General features: G+C 47.6%; 2 protein-coding genes across 3 annotated transcripts; both read right to left on the bottom strand.

Moving 5' to 3' along the window:
* Positions 1-98: 98 nt before the first annotated feature.
* On the bottom strand, positions 99-22,507 carry Zswim1 (zinc finger SWIM-type containing 1). 2 transcript variants are annotated; one of them, XM_059261907.1, is made up of 2 exons: positions 22,395-22,507; positions 99-1,812 (listed from the first exon to the last, which is right to left on the bottom strand). In XM_059261907.1, exon 2 carries the CDS (start codon positions 1,669-1,671, stop codon positions 301-303), a length of 1,371 nt encoding a protein of 456 aa, XP_059117890.1. In that variant the 5' UTR covers positions 1,672-1,812; positions 22,395-22,507; the 3' UTR covers positions 99-300. The 2 variants fall into 2 exon arrangements, with proteins under 2 accessions (XP_059117890.1, XP_059117889.1); XM_059261906.1 differs by lacking the exon at positions 22,395-22,507 and adding an exon at positions 3,261-3,464.
* On the bottom strand, positions 4,361-22,717 carry Zswim3 (zinc finger SWIM-type containing 3). Its single transcript, XM_059261905.1, has 2 exons — positions 22,395-22,717; positions 4,361-6,733 (listed from the first exon to the last, which is right to left on the bottom strand). Exons 1-2 carry the CDS (start codon positions 22,547-22,549, stop codon positions 4,804-4,806), a joined length of 2,085 nt encoding a protein of 694 aa, XP_059117888.1. The 5' UTR covers positions 22,550-22,717; the 3' UTR covers positions 4,361-4,803.
* Positions 22,718-22,853: the final 136 nt, after the last annotated feature.

Genomic DNA, 22,853 nt, shown 5'->3' with positions numbered 1-22,853 from the left:
CAAAAACCAAAAAAAAACAAACAAACAAAAAACAACAACAACAACAACAAAAAAACAAAAACAAAAACAAAACAAAACAAAACAAAACAAAAAACCCAAAGAGGCAGTGGTCAGCACTCAAGAGATAGAGGATCAGGAGTTCAAGGCCAGTCTCAGCTATGTAATGAGTTTCAGGCCAGCCTGGGCAATCTAATGAGAGGCTGTCACAGAATAAGAGATAAAAAGAGGCAGTGGCAGAGTGTCTGCCTGACGTATGGACGGCTCTGGGTTCAGTTCCCAGTACTGGGTCTGTATGTGTGGTCAGAGCTGTACCTGCTCGTAAGGGCCGATCCAGCTGTCGGCCAGTTCCCTAAGGGTGCTATAGCGACGCTCAAATTCCTCCTTGCTACAGTGCTGTAAGAGCTGACCTACTTCCTCAGTGAGGAGAGTCACAGCCAGGTGCTTATCCAGGGTGGCACTCCACTTGCTCCCCAGGATGCTGTCGAGACTGGTGGCGCAGCCTGAGGCCCACTGAGCCTGCAGCATATCAGGCTGGAGGACCTGGTGGCGGGCACTGAGCATGGCCAGGATGTGACGGCAGGGCAGGTGGAAGGCTTGGTTAAAGTAGCAGCTGCAGCTGGCCGGGGACTGGGGCTGGACATTGTGCGTATCCTCCAGAATCTGTATGTTCACTTTTTCTGAGCCGGAGCCAATGAGGTGCATGGATTTCTGGACCACAGCAAGCTCACCTAGGCAGAGTTGGGCTGCTGGCCCCGTGCAGATGGCATTGAGGGAGTGCTGGATACGGGCTTCCACCAACTGCTCTGTGCTGGGGTTTTCAAGGCTGGCATCTGGAGGAGTGTGAGCGTCCTCGGGAGTCACAGCCAGGCTGAAGCTTGCTTTGTCGGAAGGGTTCTGCTGCATGTATCGGAACACGGATGCCATGCCTTGTTTCTCAAATGGAGTGGTGCCAAAAAACTGACTGAGGATGTGGGCTGTGACCTCCAGGCTCTGGAAGTATCGGTTGCTCTGGGCTCGGCTTCTCCAGCGGTGGGCCAGCCAGATGCGGTCATTGAGCAGCCAGTGTGAGTGGAGCTCAGGCAGCCTGCTGGAGGGGATGCAGTTGCTCAGGAGTGTGTACAGCTTCCTCAGGTTGCCAGCTGTGGCTGAGCACATTGTGCTCTGCAGGGAGGACAGGAGGACACTTTGTACAGGCTGCTCTAGGGACAGTTGATAGAATTTACCCTGGAGGAACTTACAGATGTGGAAGGCTGAGAGCAAGACCTCAGCTGCGGGGAACTCCATGGTCAGGGTGGGCAGCAGGAGGAAGTGGGGATCCACCAGGATGGTACAGACTCTTTCCCATGCTGGGTTAAACTTTTTGAACACCTGGAACATCTGGGCCAGGCCTTTGGCATCTTCATTGGTAGGGATAGCAAAGTACACTGCTCGGGCAAGAGGCCCCTCCAGCTGTACCCGGGGTCCGTCTACCAGGAAGGTGTACAACACCTTGCCTCTTGGGTTATAGGTCCGGTGTATAAATAAGACCTCGGGGAAATGAGCAAAGAGATCTTGCATGAAACAGCTTTGGTAGTTGAAGGCATCTAGCTGAGGGTTCTTGCCAACCTGGTGCAGAACCGTAGACGGGCTTGAGTCCTCAATAAGAAGTCCATTCAGCATTGTGAGGGCCATGGAGGAGCTGGGAGGGACCTAAAGCCCACGCTAGGATGGTCCTCTGCAGGATTGCCGTCAGGAAAGCATTACGTTTCTCAAGTGCCACATAATTCGATGCCTGAAGCTAGACTGTAGTTTTAGATTTTTGTTCCAATGGGCCTATGGGAAGGAAGAGACACTTAAAATAGTAAGGACCTGGCTCTTCGCTTATTTATCCGGACAATAATTCAATATTTATCAATTTTTATCAAATACATGCCCCTATGTATTTTCTAGGGGCAGATATACAACAAGTACATAAGGATACATTGGATAATGGTTATAAAAACCACAAAAGCTGGGCGGTGGTGGTGCACGCCTTTAATCCCAGCACTCGGGAGGCAGAGCCAGGTGGATCTCTGTGAGTTCGAGGCCAGCCTGGGCTACCAAGTGAGTCCCAGGAAAGGCGCAAAGCTACACAGAGAAACCCACAAAAATGAGAAAAAAAAAACCCACAAAAATGAGAAACAGGGTCAGAGAGTATGTTGGGGAAGGCAGGACACATTAGTTAAAGTGGCAAGGTCTCTCTAGGGGAGATTACCCTGGATGAGATGGAAATAACAAGCCAGCCATGGGAACATAAGGTTCCCAGGAACTTAAATAGGCATGGAACCAGTGTAGTGGTGTGTCTTGTGATCCAAGCTACCGAAAAGGCTAAGGCAGAAGAACCAGGCCAGTTTAAGACCAGTACGGACAATTTAGGGAGAACCTGTCCCAAAACACAAAACCTCTAACAATAACACACACACACACACACACACACACACACACACACACACACACACACCAAAAACCAAACCAAACCAAAGGACTAGGGAGTTGGGTGTGGTAACACACACCTGCAATTCCAGCACTTGGGAGGTGGAGGCAGCTGGGTCAACTCAAGGTCATCTTGGATTATATGTGATCCTGTCTCAAGAATAAAGGCTCAGGGCTGGGGGATACAGCTCATTGGCAGTACAGGGGATTGAAAACATACAGCCTTTATTCTTTTTCTATACAAGGACACTGCTGTGTGGACCTGGCTTTGCCACCCCCCACCCCCCCAGTCCACAGGAATCCTCTCACCTAAACTTCCTAAGAGTTGGGATTCAGGCATGTGTCACTACATACAATTCTTTTTAAAAATAACCTTCTGAATGTTTGTATAGCCTTTACGTTCACAAATTCTTGTAATTCTTACAAACTCTTTTGGTCCTGATATATACCAGGAAAAAAGCAATCACTCAAAATTTGCTGTGAAATATTGGGCAAGCAAGCCAGTGGCCCTCTCTGAAAACCGAATTCCTTTCACTATAAACCGGGGCTAACAGTTGTGTTCAGCTTTTCCTGTTTCTACATATATCCCGACTGGCTGCAAGGCTTTATGCAAATGCTTCCTGTTTGGCTCCATTTACGGTCCCCATTTCGCAGATGAGAGTCTCAGGTTCAAAGACAGATGAGAGACAGAGGTTCAAAGACGTAGGTTCAAAGACAACTGGAAGCCGAGTCTTTGGTTCCAGATCCTAATAGCATCCTATAGGGTCCAAAAAAGTGGACCAGGAAGGGAAGGCGGCCTCTGACCTCACCTGAGCCCGGGTGTGGGACGCCGCGGAAGCTGAGGTTCGCGTTCGAGCCCAGCGGAGCCGAAATCTACCTCCCACTGGTGGGAGCTGTATGCCCTAAGCGCTGCAACCCGGGTCCACGCCTCTCCTGCTGAGACCGCTCACCCACCGGCAGACAGCAGACGCGGCAGCCATTTCTCCCACTGGGCCCGCCTCCGACTGACTGACGCCCCGGCTTACCAATCACCACGCCAGCTTCTCAATGACTCAGGCCAAAGGACTAAAGAGCACGCCGTCGAACTTGGGAGCTACGGACCAATCCTGGACTGGCAGCTCCTGGGCGGGCGCTGTTGCCAGGGTTACGGGGGCTCGGCCGGAGGTAGCCAATGAGAGCCTGTGGGAGGATGTTCGCTCCGGGAACCGGCGGCCCTAGGGCGGAACCTCCCTGCGGTCTAAGGAGGTTGGAAAAACCGCACCTTTCAAAGGTCAAAACGGAAAATAAAAAGCCCTGTTTTATAAGGGAACCTTTTGTTTGTTGGGTACGGAGCTGTCGGGCTCCGAGGAGACGGATGGATGGGAGAAGGTACAAAGGTCGTACTTCGTTCTCAGCCTTGTGGAGAAACTGAGGCCTGTAATTCCAGCTATTCAAGGGTTGAGGTAGAAGATCAAGAGTTTGAAGCTAGCCTAGGAAACCTAGTAAGACCAAGTCTTCAAAAGCTGGGTGTGGTGGTACACGCCTTTAATCCCCCCGCGCTCGGGAAGCAGAAGCCAGCCTGGACTACTATCAAGTTCCAGGCTAGGCCTCTCAAAAATAAAATAATTTAAATTAGGAATTTGCCAACAGCGTCCCAAAAGTGGCTCGAAGTAAAATCTAGGATTTGGGTCTCCTCCCTCCCGGTCCTCTTGCCCCTTTCCTGAATAGAATGAACAAGACACCCTAACATCAATGTTGCAGGCTTAGCTGGTAGGAAGAGGGCAAAGTGGTACTACATTACTAACTCTGACTCTGAAGCACCAGGTTCTATCTGGCACCACACCCCATTAGATAATACTCAAGTTTCCTTTAAAATGAGAACGTTTGAAAACCTGGGCTACATGAGACCCTGTCTCAAAAAACACAAAAGTGAAACAAAAACAAAATCACTTTATTAATGTGAATAAAAATACATCACAGGTATTTTCTGAAGGGCAGCGACAGTCAAGGGCCACCTCCTCCCCTCCGTCTCAGAAAACAAAGCTCATTTTGTTTTATCCTATCCTGGGCAAGGGTTCATCTCTGTAGGGTCAAAGCAATTTGACCTCTGGGGCTGGGGAGGAAGGGGCACGACCTTTCAGTATGGAATAACTTTGGCTTTGAACGATGAATGAGCTGTCTATAGAATGTCAAAGGCAGGGCTGAAAAGGGGCAGGTCAAAGGACTGTCACAGAGGCGTCCCTGTCCCTCCACTTCAAGATCTTCTTAGCCCTTACCTGGGAAGACACTTGATTAAAATACTGACTTACAGTGTGACCCGCCCACTTTGAACCCTCAAACTTCAAGGTTTTGAGACGCACTAGTACAAGCACTTCAATCCTGAACCATGGCTTCAGCAAGAGGAAGGCTGTCCCCTTCCTCCAGTTTTCCCCAGAGGAAAGGGAGGCACCCCACATCTTTGAAGTCCACCGGCTGCTGACTGGACTCGGGTAACTGGTAGGGGTCAGCCCAGATGTCCACAATCTTGCGCAGGGTGGAACAGCGCTCCTCCAGCTCTGGGCCCTCAGTCTGCATCAGCAGGTTTGCCAGCTCCCTGCTTAGGTCCTGAATCCTGTGGTTCTGACCTTGCGCTTCCGGCTGGTCTGTGTTTGGGATTACGCCGCGGTCCTGAAGCTCCCCATTGGGCCCCAGGAGGTGCTGGTACTTCTTCTGCCACCGGCAGCACACCATGGCTTCCCCTACCGGCTGCTGGCTGGTATGCAACAGGGCCAAAATGTGCCTGCACGGCAGATGGTAGCACTGTTGGAAGGAGCAGCTGCAGCTGCAGCCATCCTTGCTCACCTGGTGTGAGTCTTCCAGCAGCTTAACAGCCACGGAGGAGCCAGCCACGTCCACCAGGTGGGTGGAGTTCTGTACCACCTCCCACTCATTATGGCACAGCTTGTAGGCTAGTTCAGAGCCACTTTGGTGCAAAATGTCCAGCATGCCTCCTTTGCAGGATTGATCCTGGGGCTGTAGTGATTGAGACTGCTGTGAATCTGGCTTTGTCTCTTCCACAGGGAGCCTGGTGACATTCCCTGCACAAATTCTAAAAGGCTTCTTGGGCCTTGGGGGCGTGCTTGGGAGCTGAGTTCTTTTTAACTTGGGAGAATTGGTGGGCAAGCTCTTCAGACCTTTGGTATTAAAGAAGTCTATGTAATCCACAAAGTGAAGGATGCAGTCCAGGAGGGACCGCTGCTCCCGAAAGAGGCTTGACACCTTGCTGGTGACTATGTCCAAACTGTCCATGTAGGTGTTACATGCATGCAGGCCCTTCCTCACATGCATGTACCACAGCAGTTCACAGGAGAACCAATGGGCCTGGAGGAACATGAAGAGCTCCTCATCCAGCAGGGCTTGAGACATCTGACAGAGGTTTTTCAGGCTTGCATCAGAAGAGACAAACACGGCCTCCCGCAGGGCTTCCTTCATGAGCCTTTTAAAGGATGCATTTGCAGAGCTTTGATGTAACTTCTTCTCTAGGAGTCGAGTTGTATGGTAGATAGAAAGGAGGATGCGGGCCGCCGGGAAGATCTCCTGAAGAATAGCTCGGTAAGGGAATGAAGGGTCCACAAAGACCACCTTGACCTTGGGCCAATCCGAGTTGAATTCTGTAAAGATATTAAGCATCTTGGCCACAGAGGGGTCTGTCTCGGCCTTGAGCACAGCGAAATGTACCACTCGACTCTCTCGCTCCTTGTTTTCCACCAAGAAAGCATACAGAATATGGCCCTGGCTATTCTCCACCCGGTGCAGCAAGAGATTCTCTGGGAATCGGGTGAACAAGTCACTCATCTTGCTGCTCTGGAAGCTGAGCCGGTCCAGGTCTTGACTGGTACCCACGCTGAAGGAAGCCATTGAACCCTCATCCACCGTAAGGAAGTTCTTCATCACTTTCGCTATCTTGGCCAGATCAGAAGGACTGATGGCCCCCTGCTTTGGGTTTGAGGGCAGGTGCGTCTTATCTAGGCAGAGAGATGGTGGCTCTACTGGGAGCGTCTCTGCTGCGTCAAGGTCTTTCTTGATGCTGAGCTGCAAGGGCTGGAGTTTATGCAGACACGCTGCCTTCTGAAGTCTGCCAGCAGGGGCTCCTCCAGCAGTGTCAGAGTCAACATGTATATGCTGGGTATTCAGTTCGCTGATAAACAGCCTATCTAGGCTCTCGTTGTACTGCAGGAGCAAGTATGCTGGACACCTGTCCACCTTCCGTGTTCTCTTCCTGTTTGATTGCGTCCGAATACAGACAAATTTCACCTGCACATATCTAGGGAAGGTAGAGGTGACAATGAGAAAGGTGTTGGCTGCCGCTCTCTTACAAGATAAGACCTGGTAGCCATTTATACTGACCAATGTTTCCTAGAGACCACAAGGTAGTGTGGAATGTAAGGAAGAAAAATTTACAGTAACTCCCTAGCCCCAACGTTTTCAGCTCCCTTCCTCAAGACTATCTCATTACAACACCGCTCAGTTTCCTCCATACACTTCTAAGGCCAACTTATTTGTTTGTGGTTTTTAATTTGGGGACGGGCATGGAACTCAAGATATATAGTCCAGGCTGGCCTTGAACTTGCTGCAACCTTCCTGGTGAAGCTTCCCATGAGCTGGGGTTACAGAGGTGAGCTATTTACTGTACTGGGCCTAAAGGCCCCATTTTTTTTCATTCTGCCTGCGGCCATTTGTGGCTGCCAACAACCCAGTCTGAGGTGGGACGTAAGGAGAAGCTGACACAGCAACAGAGTGCCTGGCTAGTTTCTCCTCCTTGAAACAACCCCAGGCCTATGATGCTAGCATCTGGGAGGCTATGGCAGGAAGGCTGGACGCTCCAGGGCAGACGGGGCTATGTGGCAAGGCCTAGTCTTAAAAATAAAACAAAAAACCCCAAAAGTCCTCCTCATTCATCTGGGACACGACCGCCTGACTCTCCTCAACAGCAGCTTCCTGAGGACCGGTGCTGTCCACTGAGCTCTTCAGAATGCCCAGGGAAGAGCGTGTGCTGGGGCTTAACTGTAGAAGAGGAAATTTCTGGCTGTTCCTGTAAAGAAGAATGTTCTCACCCTGAGTTGCTTATGTTTTGGTCCATGACGGAGAGTCTGAAGCATCTAAGAAAGTCCCCACCCCTGGAGCCTTAGCACTCTAGGTGGAAATGGATTATTCCAAGGGGATGGTGATCGAATTATTTGCTCTTTCTTTCTTATTTCTATTCAACTCTTGAGTTCAAGGCCCAATCAAATCTTCTCTTCTCTTCTCAGCCTTTATGGATGACCCCAAGCTACAGTAATTAGTCCTGAATCTGAATTTACCGCATTCAACTAAAAGGTCTTATAGACCTGTAGGTATCAATACAACTAGAGGTGAGAGGGGGACACTGGAGGCCAAGTTGAGTCCTTTGCATCCTGGCTGTCACTGGGAAGCTGTCTGACCTTGGGCAAGTGGCTTCACCTCTGTGGATACAGTATGCCCATTATAAAATGAGACAGCCTCATTAGGGTTATCATAAGACTAAATGAACCACAGATAAAACATTTAGCCCAGAGCCTGCCTTGTTTATGTTAGAGCTAAAGTTAGCTGCTTTTACAGTTCCCATGCTGGGGAACATTTAGTGGGGAGTTAGTCCTCCAAGTGCCAGGACTAAATCATTCCTCAGTGTATTCCTAGCTCCAAACAATGCTGCTCCTTCAGCAGATGCTTATTAGTGATATCACAGGTGAATGAATCATGGACCACCAGTGGGTGGGATGGGTCACACCCCTGCCTCCTCTGGGAGTGGCTCAGCTGAAAACCAGGGGAGAGGGGGAATGACATGTATGACAGGCACAGCCTGGGAGCTCCACCTTACTTTTCCAAACACTCCTATCCAGCTGGTCCAGTTTGCCCACCCTGTGGGGCAAGTTGAGGAAAACAGGACATGTCAGTCTTATGATAACAGGGTGGAGGGGCCTGGGGCTATGTCTACATCTGTTGTGAGCAAAGTGCAGGGGTGGTGCCATCTCTAGTTTTGGTCGGAAAGGGCTTGAGCAGTCCAGTAGAATGGCAAGGCCAGCAAGTGAGCACCACTGAAATCATAGTTTTCCACCGTTCTCCACCTTGTTTGTGACAAACCACCCACAGCTTCCTATGTTCACTATGAGCTGCCTTCTGGCAGTTGCTTTTTTTTTTTTTTTTTTTTTTTAAGATTTATTTTATTTATCATGTATACAGTGTTCTGTCTGCATGTTTGCTGGCATGCCAGAAGAGGGCGCCAGATCTCATTATAGATGGTTGGGAGCCATGGTGGCTGGGAACTGAACTCAGGACCTCTGGAAGAACAGCCAGTGCTCTTAACCTCCGAGGCATCTCTCCAGCCCCATTCTGCTTATGTTTGTGCCTTTCTTTGAATGACCCTCCTACCCTTCATCCCAAAGTGTATTCATCATTTGGGATACATGCAACCACCATCTTTTCTAGAAAACTGGCTCTACCCTTTTGCTGGCTCTATATCTCAGCCCACCTCTAGTCATCAGATGATATTGACTTGCCATGTATTCAGTGATGGTTTCGCGGAGCCACTGCCAACCACAAAGCTCTTTTCACTATCTTGGCTCTATTAGCATCTGCAGCCAGCCAGGGTGGAGTCCTGGGCATTCTGTTAATTCTTCCTTCTTATCCAGTTTCCTTCCTTTCCTTGCTTCCATTTTTTGGGGGGAGTGGTGTGGTGGGGGAGCAGGGTCTCACTTCACGGCCATCTTCCTGCCGTAGCTTACCAAGTGCTGGCATTTCAGGTACTACCCTGCCCAGCATCTTTCTCCCTCCCTTCCTTTTCTGTTATGCTAGGGTTCAAACCCAGGGCCGTACCCAGCCAGGCAGGTATTCTGCTACCGACTTGACTCCAGCTTGTATCTACTCTGTGAACAAGTCTTTGCAACGTTTTCATACCACCACTCCATGCACTGGAGATTATGTGCCAGGCAGCGTTGAGACCCTAATGTCTCACTTCACACTAGCAAGAAGATGGCTCAGGGGTTAAGAGCACTGGCTGCTCTTCCAGAGGTCCTGAGTTCAATTCCCAGCAACTACATGGTGGCTCACAAAAATCTAAAAATGGGATCTGGTGCCCTCTTCTGGCATGCAGACAGACATGCAGGCAGAACACTGTATTCATAATAAATCTTAAAAAAAAATTCTAGTGTCATCTGCATTTTACAGAGGGACAGGCTGAAGGATAAGAATCTAGGATTCACTCTTCCAGCTAACACTAGCACATCTGAGGTTTAAGCCAAGTTTGCGTGTCTATAGTCTAACTACTTAACCCATTTTCTTTAAAAAATATTTCTGTCTCTGAGTTCCCTTTTTTATCTTCCTCATCTGACCCTCACCACATTGGTTAGGTTCAACAATCTTCTTATAGACACATCTCTAAACAGGGCAAGATGGCTGAACAAGTAAACGTGTCCAGAGACCTGAGTTTGATCCCACCAGAAGGTGGAGAGAACAGACCTCACAAAGTCGTCCTTTGATCTATACACACACGCATGCCCCACCCTCCCCACCATACTAGTGAGTACACCAATACCTAAAATTCAGTTAAGCTGGGTGTGGAAGCTCATGTCTGTAATCCCAGCAGCACTTGGGAAAGTGAGGTAGAAAGCCTGACATGTTTGACGCTAGCCTTACCCCTTGGTTAAATCCCCAGTACAGCCCAAAACAAGAAGCAAAAAACAATTTGTGCTTGTACTGAATACACACAAACACTTCCCTTGTCATTAATCACCAAACAATACACTGTAATGACTATTTATATAGTGTTCAGTATTGTAAGTAATCTAGAAATGAAAGTAGGAAGGGTATAGGGCATATGCAGGTACGATGCCATGTTATAGAAGCGGCTTGAGCATCCAGGGATTTTGATGTGTGTGGGGGGCATCCTGGAACCCACCCCCTGACACTGAGGGACAACCACAGATGTAACTAACCCCAAACTGTCGCTTATCAGCTCTACATCCTGCTGCCCTCCTGACAAACACAGAGCCAGTTTTACCCAGGCTGCCATCCCTCCCCAGCACAACTCCATGCTTGGAGTAGCTGATGCTCCCTAAGCCAATTAAGGTAATCTTGTGAGAACTGGGCATGGACACTTGCCCAATGATGGAGAAAGAGCCATGCTAGGAAATCTGCAGGAAACCAAGGAAGTGTTTGGACATCACGTCTGTATTTGTGTCACGTGGGGAGCTGTCCTGAATACAACAAGCTCGAGCACAGAGAATGGGAAGACCCAAGAAGTGTGCCGGTGACACAACCACGAACTAGCAACTCATAAACAAACCATTTTCAGTTAGACTTGTTAGTTAATTGAGGACAAAAGGATCCAATAAACTGGGTGGAGTAGCACGTGACTATTTCCAGCGCTCAGGAGGCTGAAGCAGGAGGATTGTCAGGGCCAGTTTGGGCTAAGTAGTACATAAAACAAAGAAACAATCCAACCCCACCCCCCTGCCGCCACCCCGACACACACACACAAAACAAAACCAAAACAAACAAACAAACAAACAAAAAACCCAAAAAAACTACTGCAAACATTTCATAGAAATTAATAGAAAAAAAAAGATCTGAATGGAAATTTACCTTAAAAACTGAGGCTACAACTGGGCAGTGGTGGCACACACCTTTAATCCCAGCACTCAGGAGGCAGAGCCAGGTGGATCTCTGTGAGTTCGAGGCCAGTCTGGTCTACAGAGGACAGGACAGATCCAGGACAGGCACCAAAACTACACAGAGAAACCCTGTCTCGAAAAACCAAAAAAAAAAAAAAAAAAAAAGAAAGAAAAAAGGAAAAAAAAGCACACACACATAAGTGTACAAACACACATAAACAAGTACATACACACACAAGTACACAAACATATAAACAAGTATACACACACACACAAATTAAGATTACAAGGCACAGTGTTACATGCCTGTAATTTAAACACTCTGTAATGTGAAGTAGGAGAACTGGAGTTGGAGGCCTGTGGGCAAGATCCTGTCTCTCTCAGACAGACAGATGAGTTGGGTGTTTTGCACAAATTTGTAATCTCAGCACTCAGCAGGCAGAGGCAGGAAGATCTTGGAAATTCAAGGTCAAGTGGGTCAGCACAGCTAGCCGGGGTTATGAAATAAGAACTACCTCAAAAACAAGAGCAGGCAAGAGACAGTGTACTAATGGGTTTTTGTCAACTTGTCTACATCTGGGGAGAGGGAATTTTTTGTTTATTTTATTTTATTTTTGAGATAGAGTCTCTCTGTGTAGCCCTGATGAATTTGGAACTTGATATAGAGACCAGGCTGGCCTCAAACTCAGAGATCCACCTGCCTCTGCCTCCTGAGTGCTGGGATTAAAGGAGTGAGACACCACCGCCCGGCGGAAGAGAGGATCTTAAGTGAGAAAATACCTCCACAAGATTAGCCTGTAGGCAAGCCTGGGGTACATTTTCTTGATTAATGATTGATGTAGAAAGGCCCCATCTACTGTGAACAGTGCCACCCCTGGGCAGGTATAAGATCCTGGTATGGTATAAGAAAGTAGGCTGAGTAAGCCAGGATGAGCAAGCCAATAAGTAGCATCCTCCATGGCCTCTGTATCAGCTCTTGCATCCAAGTTCCTGCCTTGAGCTCCTGTCTGACTTTCTTCAATGAGAGACTGTGATGTGGAACTCTAAGTGAAATAACCGGCTCCCCCGCCCACCCCCCTGCAAGTAGTTTTGGTCATGGTGTCTTATCATAGCAATAGAAACCTAACTAGGGGTGAGGAGTGCTTGTTGCTTAGTTATGGGGGCTGGAGTTCAGATCCCAGTACCTATGTGCTGCAGACTCCAGTTCAGAGGGATCCAAGGCAGTCTTTTGGCTATGGCACATGCACAGGTGTGGGAAACCATACAATACATGCTCACACACATAAATATTAAAAAAACACACACACACACAAAAAGCCTCAAACTGAGAAGGCCAGGCAAATAGCATGACAGGCTCCAGATAACTCAGTTAAGAACTAGGCCTCAGATCCTGCCTCTTGAAACTGGACAGTTTCTGAGGATGTCATGATCAAAGGGCAATCAATCACTAATACCTCCAACAGCAAGGACAAAGGCAACTGCATGTACTCGGCCTGAGCCAGCCCTACAGTATCTCAAGGCAATAACCAAGAGGACAAAGCCTGGGACTTGTCCAGACTTGCCCCAAACTATAGCCTTAGCCACCCTAGCCCTAACCAATCAGGAATGTACTAATGTGATTGCCACTTGAATAAGCCAATCCTATACAGAAAGACAGCTGTGTATAAAAGAGCCTGCAAACTTCTCTGGAGGCCATCATTTTGTCTTTGTGTCAGATGTGTGGCCAGGGTGCTGGAACTTTTACTCTCGGGATAATAATAATTGCATACATGGATGGTGGTCCTTTGTGAGATTCTCTAGGACCCTAACAAACACAAAAACCAAAATCAACTTCATTTTCTTGTTCCTGGTGCAACTTCCCCAAAGTCTATGATGTTTCTCAATGTTTTGTTTTACAAAACTATTTCTGGCCTTTATCAAGCTTCCTAGGGTCGAATCCTGCTATACAAACCTCTGCTCTTCAAGGTCCCAGTGCCCTGTCTTCCTGTAGGCTGCAGTCTCCACTTGGTCACCTCAGGAGGCTGGTGGCTTACCATCCTTACTTTTAGGGATTTCATCAGTCCTTCACCTTTTGGGAGCTGTGTGTGCAATTTCAGTTTGCATGGTTTTATCTGCATTGTGTTAATTCGATGTTTAACATTTATTCATCAGCTAGGTAGTCAATGATGTCAAGGATACTGCAAGACCGAGTAGGAAAGAATAGTTAACTAGAGACCAATTTTATAAGTGGTTAATTTACTGGCAAGATTTTTGTTTTGTTTTGGAGACAGGGTCTCACTGTATAGCTCTGGCTGGCCTCGAGCTCACAGAGATCTGCTCTCTCAGCCTGCCAAGTGCTGGGATCAAAGGTGGGCCTCACCATGCCTGGCTTACTGGCAAGATTTCTGCGTCATGACTTTTGCTTGTGACACAGCCTTGCCACCCTGATAACAATGGTCTAGTTCAAAGGTGTGTGTTAAGGATTCAGTGAGATAATGTCTGTGAAGCTCCTAGCCGAGAACTTGGATATGGAATGTTGGACCAAGTGTGTGAAATGGTAGTTACTGAACTGAGCACCAATGGAGAGAGCCATCAGAGTATATCAAGGACTCTGAAGAAGATGAACACTCAAGAAGAGGCTGGCAGGGCTCAGTCTGTAAAGTTGATTAAAAAAAAATCACAGACTTTCTCAACTCTCTCACTTGATAGGGTGTTAAGGAAAAATAAAAGCCGGGCGGTGGTGGCGCGTACCTTTAATCCCAGCACTTGAGGGGCAGAGGCAGGCGGATCTCTGAGTTTGGGGCCAGCCTGGTCTACAGAGCAAGTTCCAGGACAGCCAAGGATACACAGAGAAACCCTGTCTCAAAAAATCAGAACAGACAGACAAACAGGAAGGAAGGAAGGAAGGAAGGAAGGAAGGAAGGAAGGAAGGAAGGAAGGAAGAAAAAGACAAAAACCAAAATTTTGATATATTTGTGATAACCGTGAAATCTGTATTTGGTCTTTGTCTTACTTCCTGGTATACACATGCCCTGAACTGCTTTGACCTTTCAGAATAAGCAGTATCTTTATGCAGGCCAATGAACCGCCTGAAGGATGGAGGCTACTCACTGGAAACATCAGGGCAGAATTTGTTACAGCCAAGGTGTTCTGAAACTCACTGGCAACAAAACCCAGCTCTCCTGCACCGACAGTGGCAGGTGCTTGTACTCCTAGCCCTCAGCAGGCAGAGTGAAGAAGAGTGCCCCTCAGATTCAAGTTCAGCTTATTGTACACATGGAGCTCCAGGCCAGCTCCAAACCCTATCTCAAAAGCAAAACCAAACCAAGCCCGACAAAGACAAAACAGCCTTACTTCCTGTAAAAAGAATGTTAATAAATGATAACCAGTGAGGGAAAAGTTCAAAGTCTTTTCTCCTCTACAAACTGCCTCTATGACCTGCAAGGAGTTCTTACAAAGCTGGGCTTGAAGAAGTCTTTATTTATTTGTTTGTTTGTTTTGAAAAAGGGGTTTTACTGTGTAGTAGCCCTGGTTGGCCTGGAGGTCTCTATGTAGACCAGGCTGGCCTTGAACTCACAGAGATCCGCCCATCTTCCTAGTGCTCCAGTTAAAGGTATGTGCCATCACACCTCCATTCTTAAATTCTTGGTCACAATAAGCCCTTTAAGAATTTTCTAGCTAGCCGGGCGGTGGTGGCGCACGCCTTTAATCCCAGCACTCGGGAGGCAGAGGCAGGCGGATCTCTGTGAGTTCGAGGCCAGCCTGGGCTACCAAGAGAGTCCCAGGAAAGGCGCAAAGCTACACAGAGAAACCCTGTCTCGAAAAACCAAAAAAAAAAAAAAGATTTAAAAAAAAAAAAAAAAAAGAATTTTCTAGCTGGAGAGTGAGATGGTTTCAGGGTATAAGACACTTGCTGCCAAGCCTGACTACCTGAGTTTGATCCCTGAGACCCACATGGTGGAAGGAGAGAAACATATCCCCAAAGTTGTCCCCTGACCTCCACATAAATAGAATTAAGAAAAAACATTTAAAAGAATTTTCTGATTACAAACACACACACACACACACACACACACACACACACACACACACACGAGACATAATCTCAGTATGTGGTCTAGCCTAGGCTGGACTCCAATTTATAATAATCCTCTTTCTTTGGCTTCTTGGGTGCTGGGATTAAAGGTATGTGTCACCATGTCAGGTTTTGATTTTATATTTTATGTTTCTAGTTAATGTATAAAATGGTGATGCCATTTTCATGCATATGTATCATACTGATTTTATTTCTATATGCATTTACTAGTGTTTTTGAGGCTGTGTCTTACACTGTAGCCCAGGCTAGCCTAGAACTTGCAGTAATTTCCTGTGTTAGCCTCCCAAGTGCTGGACTTAGAGGTGTCCACACTGCACTGGTTCAGGTGGGGCTAGAGACTGAACACGAGCTCTGTGCATGCTAAGGAAGCACTGTCACCTGAGCCGCATTCCCAGGCTGCCTCCTGCCCTTTCATAAATAAAGGTCTCCATCTCATTTTGTTTTCTGCAGTGCTGAGTAGTTAACTCAGTCCTTAAGAGTGTCAGGCGATAGTCGCCATTTTCCTTCTTTCTGTCCTGATGGCATTAAACTCAGAACCTTGCACACAGAAGGTATGAGCTCTACCACTGAGCCATCCTCCCTGCCTTCCCACATCTCCCTCCCTCCCCACTTTTTGAGACAGGATCTTACTGTGTAGCCCAGGCTGTCTTTTAACTCATTATATTGCTGAGGCTGGCCTCAAACTCACGGCAGTATTCTCACCTGAGCCTCCCAAGTGCTGGGATTACAGGCCTGGACCAACAGTCCTGGCTAGATTCTATCCTACCTACCACTTTCTATGATCCACTACAGTTACAGCTTCAGCAAACAGTTACGGATTCAGATGCTACCTGTATTTTCTTTTTCTCAACAAACCCTCTGCTGGTTCTTTTTTTTTCTTCCCAGAGTTGGGGATCAGACCCAGGGCTGTGCACAGTAGTAGGTAAGCACTCTACCTATCAGCTATACTCCCCAGCCCACCTCTTTTTTTTTTTTTTTGTAATATTTACATTTAAGACTAGAGAGATGGCTCAGTAGTTAAGAGCACTTGCTGCTCTTCCAGAGGACTCAGGTTCAATTCTCAGCACCCACATGGAAGCTTAAAGTTGTAACTAGTTTCAGGGGACTCTAATACACTCTTATAGTCTTCGTGGGCACTGCCTGCATGTGGTGCACAGAAATACACCCAGGCAAACACTCACACAAAATAAAATTAAATTTTTTCTTTTTTTTTTTTTTTGAGAGAGGGTTTCTGTGTAACCTTGGCTGTCCCGAAACTTGCTCTGTAGATCAGGCTGGCCTTGAACTCAGAGGCCTGCCTCCCGAGTGCTGGGATTAAAGGCGTATACCACCATCGCCTGGCCTCAATTTTTTTTTAAATATTTATTTTTAGTTTTAGTTATGTGTCTGTCTCTGTATAAGTACGTGCATCTAAGTGCAGTGCCCCAGCGTCCCTCGGAGGACATCAGATGCCCCCAGAGTTGGAGATACAAGCAGTTGTGAGCTGTCTGACAAGGGTGCTGAGAACCAAATTTGAGTACTCTTCCAAGAGCAGCAACTGCTCTGAGCTGTTGAAGCTCCTCTCCAGCCCCACTTCCTCATCTTATAAAGGCTAAGACTTCGCCATGGAGGTCAAGGGCAAAGGCTAGCTGACTCCAGAGTTCTCAACCTTTAACCCATATGTCAGCTTTTCCTGATCCTGAATTGCTAACTTCCTGGGTGTACACCTGCCATTGCTATCCATATAACATCTACACGGCTATTTTCAAATAGAAATTTTATTTTTTTGGTTTTTCAAGACAGGGTTTCTCCATGTAGTTTTGGTGTCTGTCCTGGATCTCGCTCTGTAGACCAGGCTGGCCTTGAACTCACAGAGATCTGCCTGGCTCTGCTTCTCGAGTGCTGGGATTAAAGGTGTGCGCCAGTGCCGCCTGGCTTCAAATAGAAATTTTAAGTTATTTATTTTATGTGTATGAGTGTTTTGTTTGCACGTATGTCTGTGCACCACGTGTGTGCAGTGCCTATGTAGAAAAGGGTATCAGATGCCCTGGAACTGGAGTTACAGACAGTTGTGAGCCGCCATGTGGGTGCTAGGAATTGAACCTGGATCCTCTTGAAGAGCAGCCAGTGCTCTTAGCCACCGAGCCGTTTTCCAGCCCCCAAATATTTTCTTTAAATCAGCTTGCTGCTTTTACTCCATTTAGTAAGGAAGTTCATGTGAATATACCTGTATAAGTTATTTATTATTAAAATCATCTCCCCATTAAGTGTATATACTTGGCTGTGCAAACACCTGTTAAATTATTTCCTAAAAACATTTTCTACTACCCGCCCTCCAATTCCTCCAACACAAACAGTGAGTTCTACACAGAGCCGGTTTGCCATACATGATCCAAAGCATTCAATAGTGCCTGGTGTAGTGGCGCACGCCTTTAATCCCAGCATTCAGGAGGCAGAGGCAGGTGGATCTCAACAAGTTCGAGGCCAGCCTGGTCTACAGAGCAAGTTCCAGGTCTCTGTACATAGAGAGACCCTGCCTCAAAAACAAAGAACATTCAACGTCCAGTGGAGCCAGGCACGGTGTGGGAAGAGGCAGGAGGATCTGCTTCCAAACAAACAAGCAGACAGACAGACAAACTATTCTAGCCAGACAAGGTGGACTCACACTTGTAATCTCAGTCCTTGGAAGCAGGTAAAGAATCACCGCTTGTTCAAGGCCAGGCTGGCATAAGGGCGAGAGCCTGCCTCAAAAACCAAAAACTTAACCAGCAGCCCATTTGTCTCTGCTGAGGGTCAAGGTCAGTGGTGCTCCTGAGTTCTTAGTCCAACACCGTCCTCAGGGGTAGAGCCACAGTGCACTCATCTTTGTGTCCTGCGCGAACGCCTGGCCAGGGGTAAATACAAGTGTGTTGATGGAATGAGAAGTGACACAGTAGTTAAAACGTCACAAGGTGGTGGTGCAAGTGAGGTCCGGCTTAACACTCACACTTTCTGAACTCTGTGCAGCTCCCACCTTTCTCCCTGCTCCCACCTTTCTATCACTTGCTGTGTGTGCACAAGTCTCAGACACCGCCTGGCTCACACCCACTTTAGGGGGAGAGTGCTTTGGTGTGCTACTTTCCTCTTCCGGGTCATCATCCCTGCAGCCCTCACAGCTGCCCTCCCCTTGACATCTTCTCAAGCATGTCCAATGCAGGCAATCAGGTCTTCAAAGAGCAGAGCAGACAGGGAGGTAGGGACAGGAGGGTGTGTACACCTGTGCTTGCACATGAATGTGCATGTGTTTGGAGGCCAGAGGTCAACACTGGGTATCTTCCTCTATTGCTTCTTGACATACCCTAACTGGTCTGCAGCGACTTAATATGTAAACCAGCTGCCTCAAACTTACAGAGATATGCCTGCCTCTGCCTCTGGAGTGCTGAGATTAAAGGTGTGCGCCACTATGCCCCACCTTTCTACCTTCTTTTTTTCCCCAAGATGGGGTTTCTCTGTGTAACAATCCTGGCTGTCCTGGATCTTGCTCTGTAGACCAGGCTGGCCTCGAACTCAGAGATCCGCCTGCCTCTGCCTCTGGAGTGCTGGTATTAACGGCGTGCACCACCACCTCTTGGCTTCTACCTTATTTTCTGAGATAGGGTCTCTCACTGATTCAGCTCACAGATTTAGCTAGGTGAGCTAGCCAGAGAGGCCTGGGCTTACAGAAGCACACAGCAGTGCCCAGCCTCTACACAGAACTGGGCATCTGAACTCAGTTCCCTATATTTGTGTGGCAGACATTTTACTGACTGAACCACTTCCCTAGCCCCTATTTACGTTTTAAACCACAATACTTGGGATTGGAGAAATGGCTCAGTAATTAAGAATACTTGCTGCTCTTCCAGAGGACCTGACATCAGTCCCCAGTATACACATCAGGTAGTTCTCAGCTGACTGTAACTACAACTCCAGAGGATCCAATGTCTCTATGCATACACACAAATATAAATAAAAATGAGTCTTTAAAAATTTAAGAGCAGAGGCAGAGGCAGGTGAGTTCAAGGCCAGCCTGGTCTACAGAGTAAGTTCCAGGACAGCCAGGGCTGTTACAGAGAAACCCAGTTTTGAAAAAAACCAAACCAAACCAAACCAAACCAAAAATTTAAGATTAAAATAAACCCCTAATGTTGTTTTTAACTAAGGCTCTATCATTCTATCTTATCAATAAAGACTTGGGAGCCAGATGTTGGGGTGAAAACCTGCTAGCTCAGAGAGGGCGAGAAAGCACACAGCTGCTTCCTCTTCCAGCGTCATCCCAGAGAGTGTTCTCCTTCGCCATCTGAAACAAAACACCTCCAACCGGATGTCCCCCCTTCTACTTCCTGCGCGTCTCTCTCCACCCTCCTGACTTCCTTTTACTCTTATGGTTTTTTCCTGTCAATTGGTTGTGTGCTCCGCCTCTTGACCTATGGTTGATTTTACTTAATCCTGTTGACAATATTCAAGCAGAAAGCTCTTGGATTAAAGGTGTATGCTAGGGCTGAGCCACACCACAACTAGAAACCAGTTTTCCCAGTAAATAATGCAATCTCGGGGGTTCATGGTGTGATCAAATATCCCGCAACGCCCTAAACTCATAAATTTTTTTGGAGCAGCAAACAGAAAACTAAATTCCTGCAGCACCCATTTCCCTAAATCATGTTTGACACTTGATAAGTCGTTGACACAACAATTATTAAGGCCTGCTATGTTGGACAGTACAGCATCTGCCATGCTGGATGACCTGCCTGCAGGGGAGCTTAGCAGGGTACGACCACATAGCATGGAGTTCAGGTTCTCAGTCATGGAATGTACTTGCTGACAGATTGCAATTGGCCTCACCTTCTGCCAAGCCGGCAGCCCACAGCTTCTCCAGCATCCTTCTTTTTTACAATCTGTGTTCACTCCCATTGGCACTTCTCATCAAACTCCTCCGTAGAAATTAACCACGGATCTCCTATTCTCGGCCTCTATTAATTCACAGGCCCAGGCAAAAACATTCATTTCAGTGAGAAGCCTTGCCTGATTTTCCAGCATCTGTTATTTAATCCTCCTGCCTCATCCTCTTGAGTGCTGGGATTACAGGCAAGAGCTACCACACCCACCTTTTCATTTATTTATTTTTATTTTATATGCATTGGTGTTTTGCCTGCATGCATGTCTGTGTGAGGGTGCCAGGTGCCCTGAAACTGTGTGGTACTGGGAATTGAACCCAGGTCCTCTGGAAGAGCAGTCAGTGCTCTTAACTGATGAGCCATCTCTCCAGCCCCTTAAATATCTTTTTGAAGGCAATTACCACATAGAGTCATGGTTTCCAGATCCCACAATATGCAGCTGTTCAAGTACCTCATACAACATAGTACAGGGTTTGCATATAGTCTCCTATATACTTTATATCATCTCTAGATTATAATATCTACCATGATGTAAATCCTATGTAAATAGTTTTATTGCATTGGGTAGGGAACAATGACAAGGCAAAAAGTCCCAGTCAGACATGGTGGTTCATGTCTGTAATCCCAGCACTTGGGAATCTGAGACAGGAGAATTGCCATGAGTTTGAGGCTATACAGAAAGGGCTTGTGCCCAAAACCAAACTAAAACAAAAAAAGTATATTTGTTTGATAGACTTTTATTTTCTTTTTATTTTTGATTTTTTGAGATAGGTTCTTACTATGTAGTCCTTGGCTGCCCTGAATTCACTACTTAGACCAGAAGACTGGCCTTGTACTCACAGGCAGAGAGGCCTGCCTCTGCCTCCCAAGTGCTGCTGGGACCTAAAGGCATTAACCACCACACCACATGCATTTATTTAATGTGTATGTGTGTGTGCCTGAGTGTGTATATGTGCATCATGTGCATTCAGGCGCCCTTGAAGGCCAGAAGAGGGCACTGGAGCCCCTAGAACTGGAGTTAAAGGTGCTGGTAATCTGCCCTATGGGCACTGGGGACCGAACCTGAGTCCTCCTCTGCAAGAGCAGTAAGTCCTCTTAACCACTGAGCCCCGTTTGTTTATTTTAGTATTTTGTTTTTGTTTTTCGAGACAGGGTTTCTCTGTGTAGCTTTGCGCCTTTTCCTGGAACTCACTTGGTAGCCCAGGCTGGCCTCGAACTCACAGAGATCCGCCTGGCTCTGCCTCCCGAGTGCTGGGATTAAAGGCGTGCGCCACCACCGCCCGGCTATTTTAGTATTTTGATCCTTACTAGTTGCCTAGTCCAAGTCCATCTCATCTTTAACTCCTTAGTGGCACTTACTCATCTTTATGTGTAGCCAGGAATGGCCCTGGACTTCAGGAGAGCCAGAACACAGTCCGGCTCCTTGGCCTGGGAAGTGCTGTCCGATTCTGGTGTTTTTTGACTCAGAGTTGGCCCCTATGTTGTAATTAATACTTAAATTGACTGTCAAATTGATTGGATTTTGCGACAGAATTCTGGCCTTCATTGTCACAAAGGAGTCATTAGCTAAGTTGACTAGTTGGGGCCTGCTTCTCATTTTGTCCTGTATTTTAAAAATGTCTCAAATTCACGATCCTCCTGCCTCAGCCTCTCAAGCACTGGGATTATATACACCCACCTTACCATTCTTTTTCTCAAAGTAAAACTAAAAGCTACGTTTATAGTGGGTGTTTCACTTGAGCCCCAAACCTGAGCTTTCAACAGCCTTTAGCTCATAAAGCCAAACGAGTTTAAGAACAACTACCCATAGATTCAGGCACACACCCCAGCAGAGCAAAGCAGGTGTAAAAGGGAGAGCCGGCCCTGGTCAGAAAGGTGTTTGGAAACGGTTGTATCAGGAGCTCAAGAGTCATTTGCAAAATGAATCAACAGAAGAGCGAACCAACCAACGGATGAGCACATTACTGCTTTGTAAAGAGGGGACTAATGGAGGAAATTACCGAGGCGTTTGGATCCATTCCTCAACAAGCTCTGAGCTTGAGATAGATGCTCTCAATAAACAAGCGGACAAATAAAACAAACGACAACCAAAAAAAAAAAAAAAAAAAAAAACAACCAACAACAAAAAATGCAGTTACTGCGAATTCCAGAAAACCTTGTGAATGAAGCAGTGGGAAGTACACCTGGTGGCACAGGGCCACGCCAGTGAGGTTTCCCTCGCTTTTCAGCAGGCATGCCGCAGATGTCCTGCCGAGTGGCCCTAGGCAGCGTGGCCCCAAGCACGCCCTCCTCCTCCAGGAAGCCCTCCTCCCCACCCTCCTGCCCCGCCCTTACAGGATATCCTCGCGGAAGGAGGTGCCGTGGTTGAGGTTGTGGAAGCGGACGGAGATGCAGTCCCTGACAATGAAGGAGCACCTGGTCTCCTTTTTGTAGGCGCTGAAACACTCCTTGAAGTCCTCGTAGGTCTTAAAGCAGCTGCCTAGCTCCATGGCCGGGGACTGGCCCTCACCAAAGCCCAGAATCACGCCAGGGGTCAGAGGTCACTGGGCACCGGCTGGCATGGGCCCAGGTGGGGGGCCCGACCGGGTGGCCTATAGGGAGCTCCGGAGGAGCCGGAGAAGACACCGGCAACAGCAACCTGGGGGCGACTTTGCTCTGTGTCAGAAGGGAAATGACACTCATCCCTTATTATTCAGCCCAAGGCTCCGCCCCCTTGCTGATTTACCCAATCACAGGTGGAACTCCCAAAGTGGCACAAATATTCTCCAATCGTAAGGTAGAGATAGACCCGCC

This window comes from Peromyscus eremicus, chromosome 4 (genome assembly GCF_949786415.1).
Source record: "Peromyscus eremicus chromosome 4, PerEre_H2_v1, whole genome shotgun sequence".
In the NCBI taxonomy this organism is placed as follows: domain Eukaryota; kingdom Metazoa; phylum Chordata; class Mammalia; order Rodentia; family Cricetidae; genus Peromyscus; species Peromyscus eremicus.
The sequence above is the reverse complement of the archived record's forward strand: the minus strand, read 5'-3'. Positions and strand labels throughout refer to the sequence as shown.

Excerpts from the sequence above, each read along its gene's own strand:
- Zswim1 (XM_059261907.1), bottom strand. The coding sequence starts at position 1,671 with ATGGCCCTCACAATGCTGAATGGACTTCTTATTGAGGACTCAAGCCCG.
- Zswim3 (XM_059261905.1), bottom strand. The coding sequence starts at position 22,549 with ATGGAGCTAGGCAGCTGCTTTAAGACCTACGAGGACTTCAAGGAGTGT. Across the intron at positions 6,734-22,394 it reads TCCTTCCGCGAGGATATCCT|ATATGTGCAGGTGAAATTTG; the intron begins GTAAGGGCGGGG and ends TACCTTCCCTAG.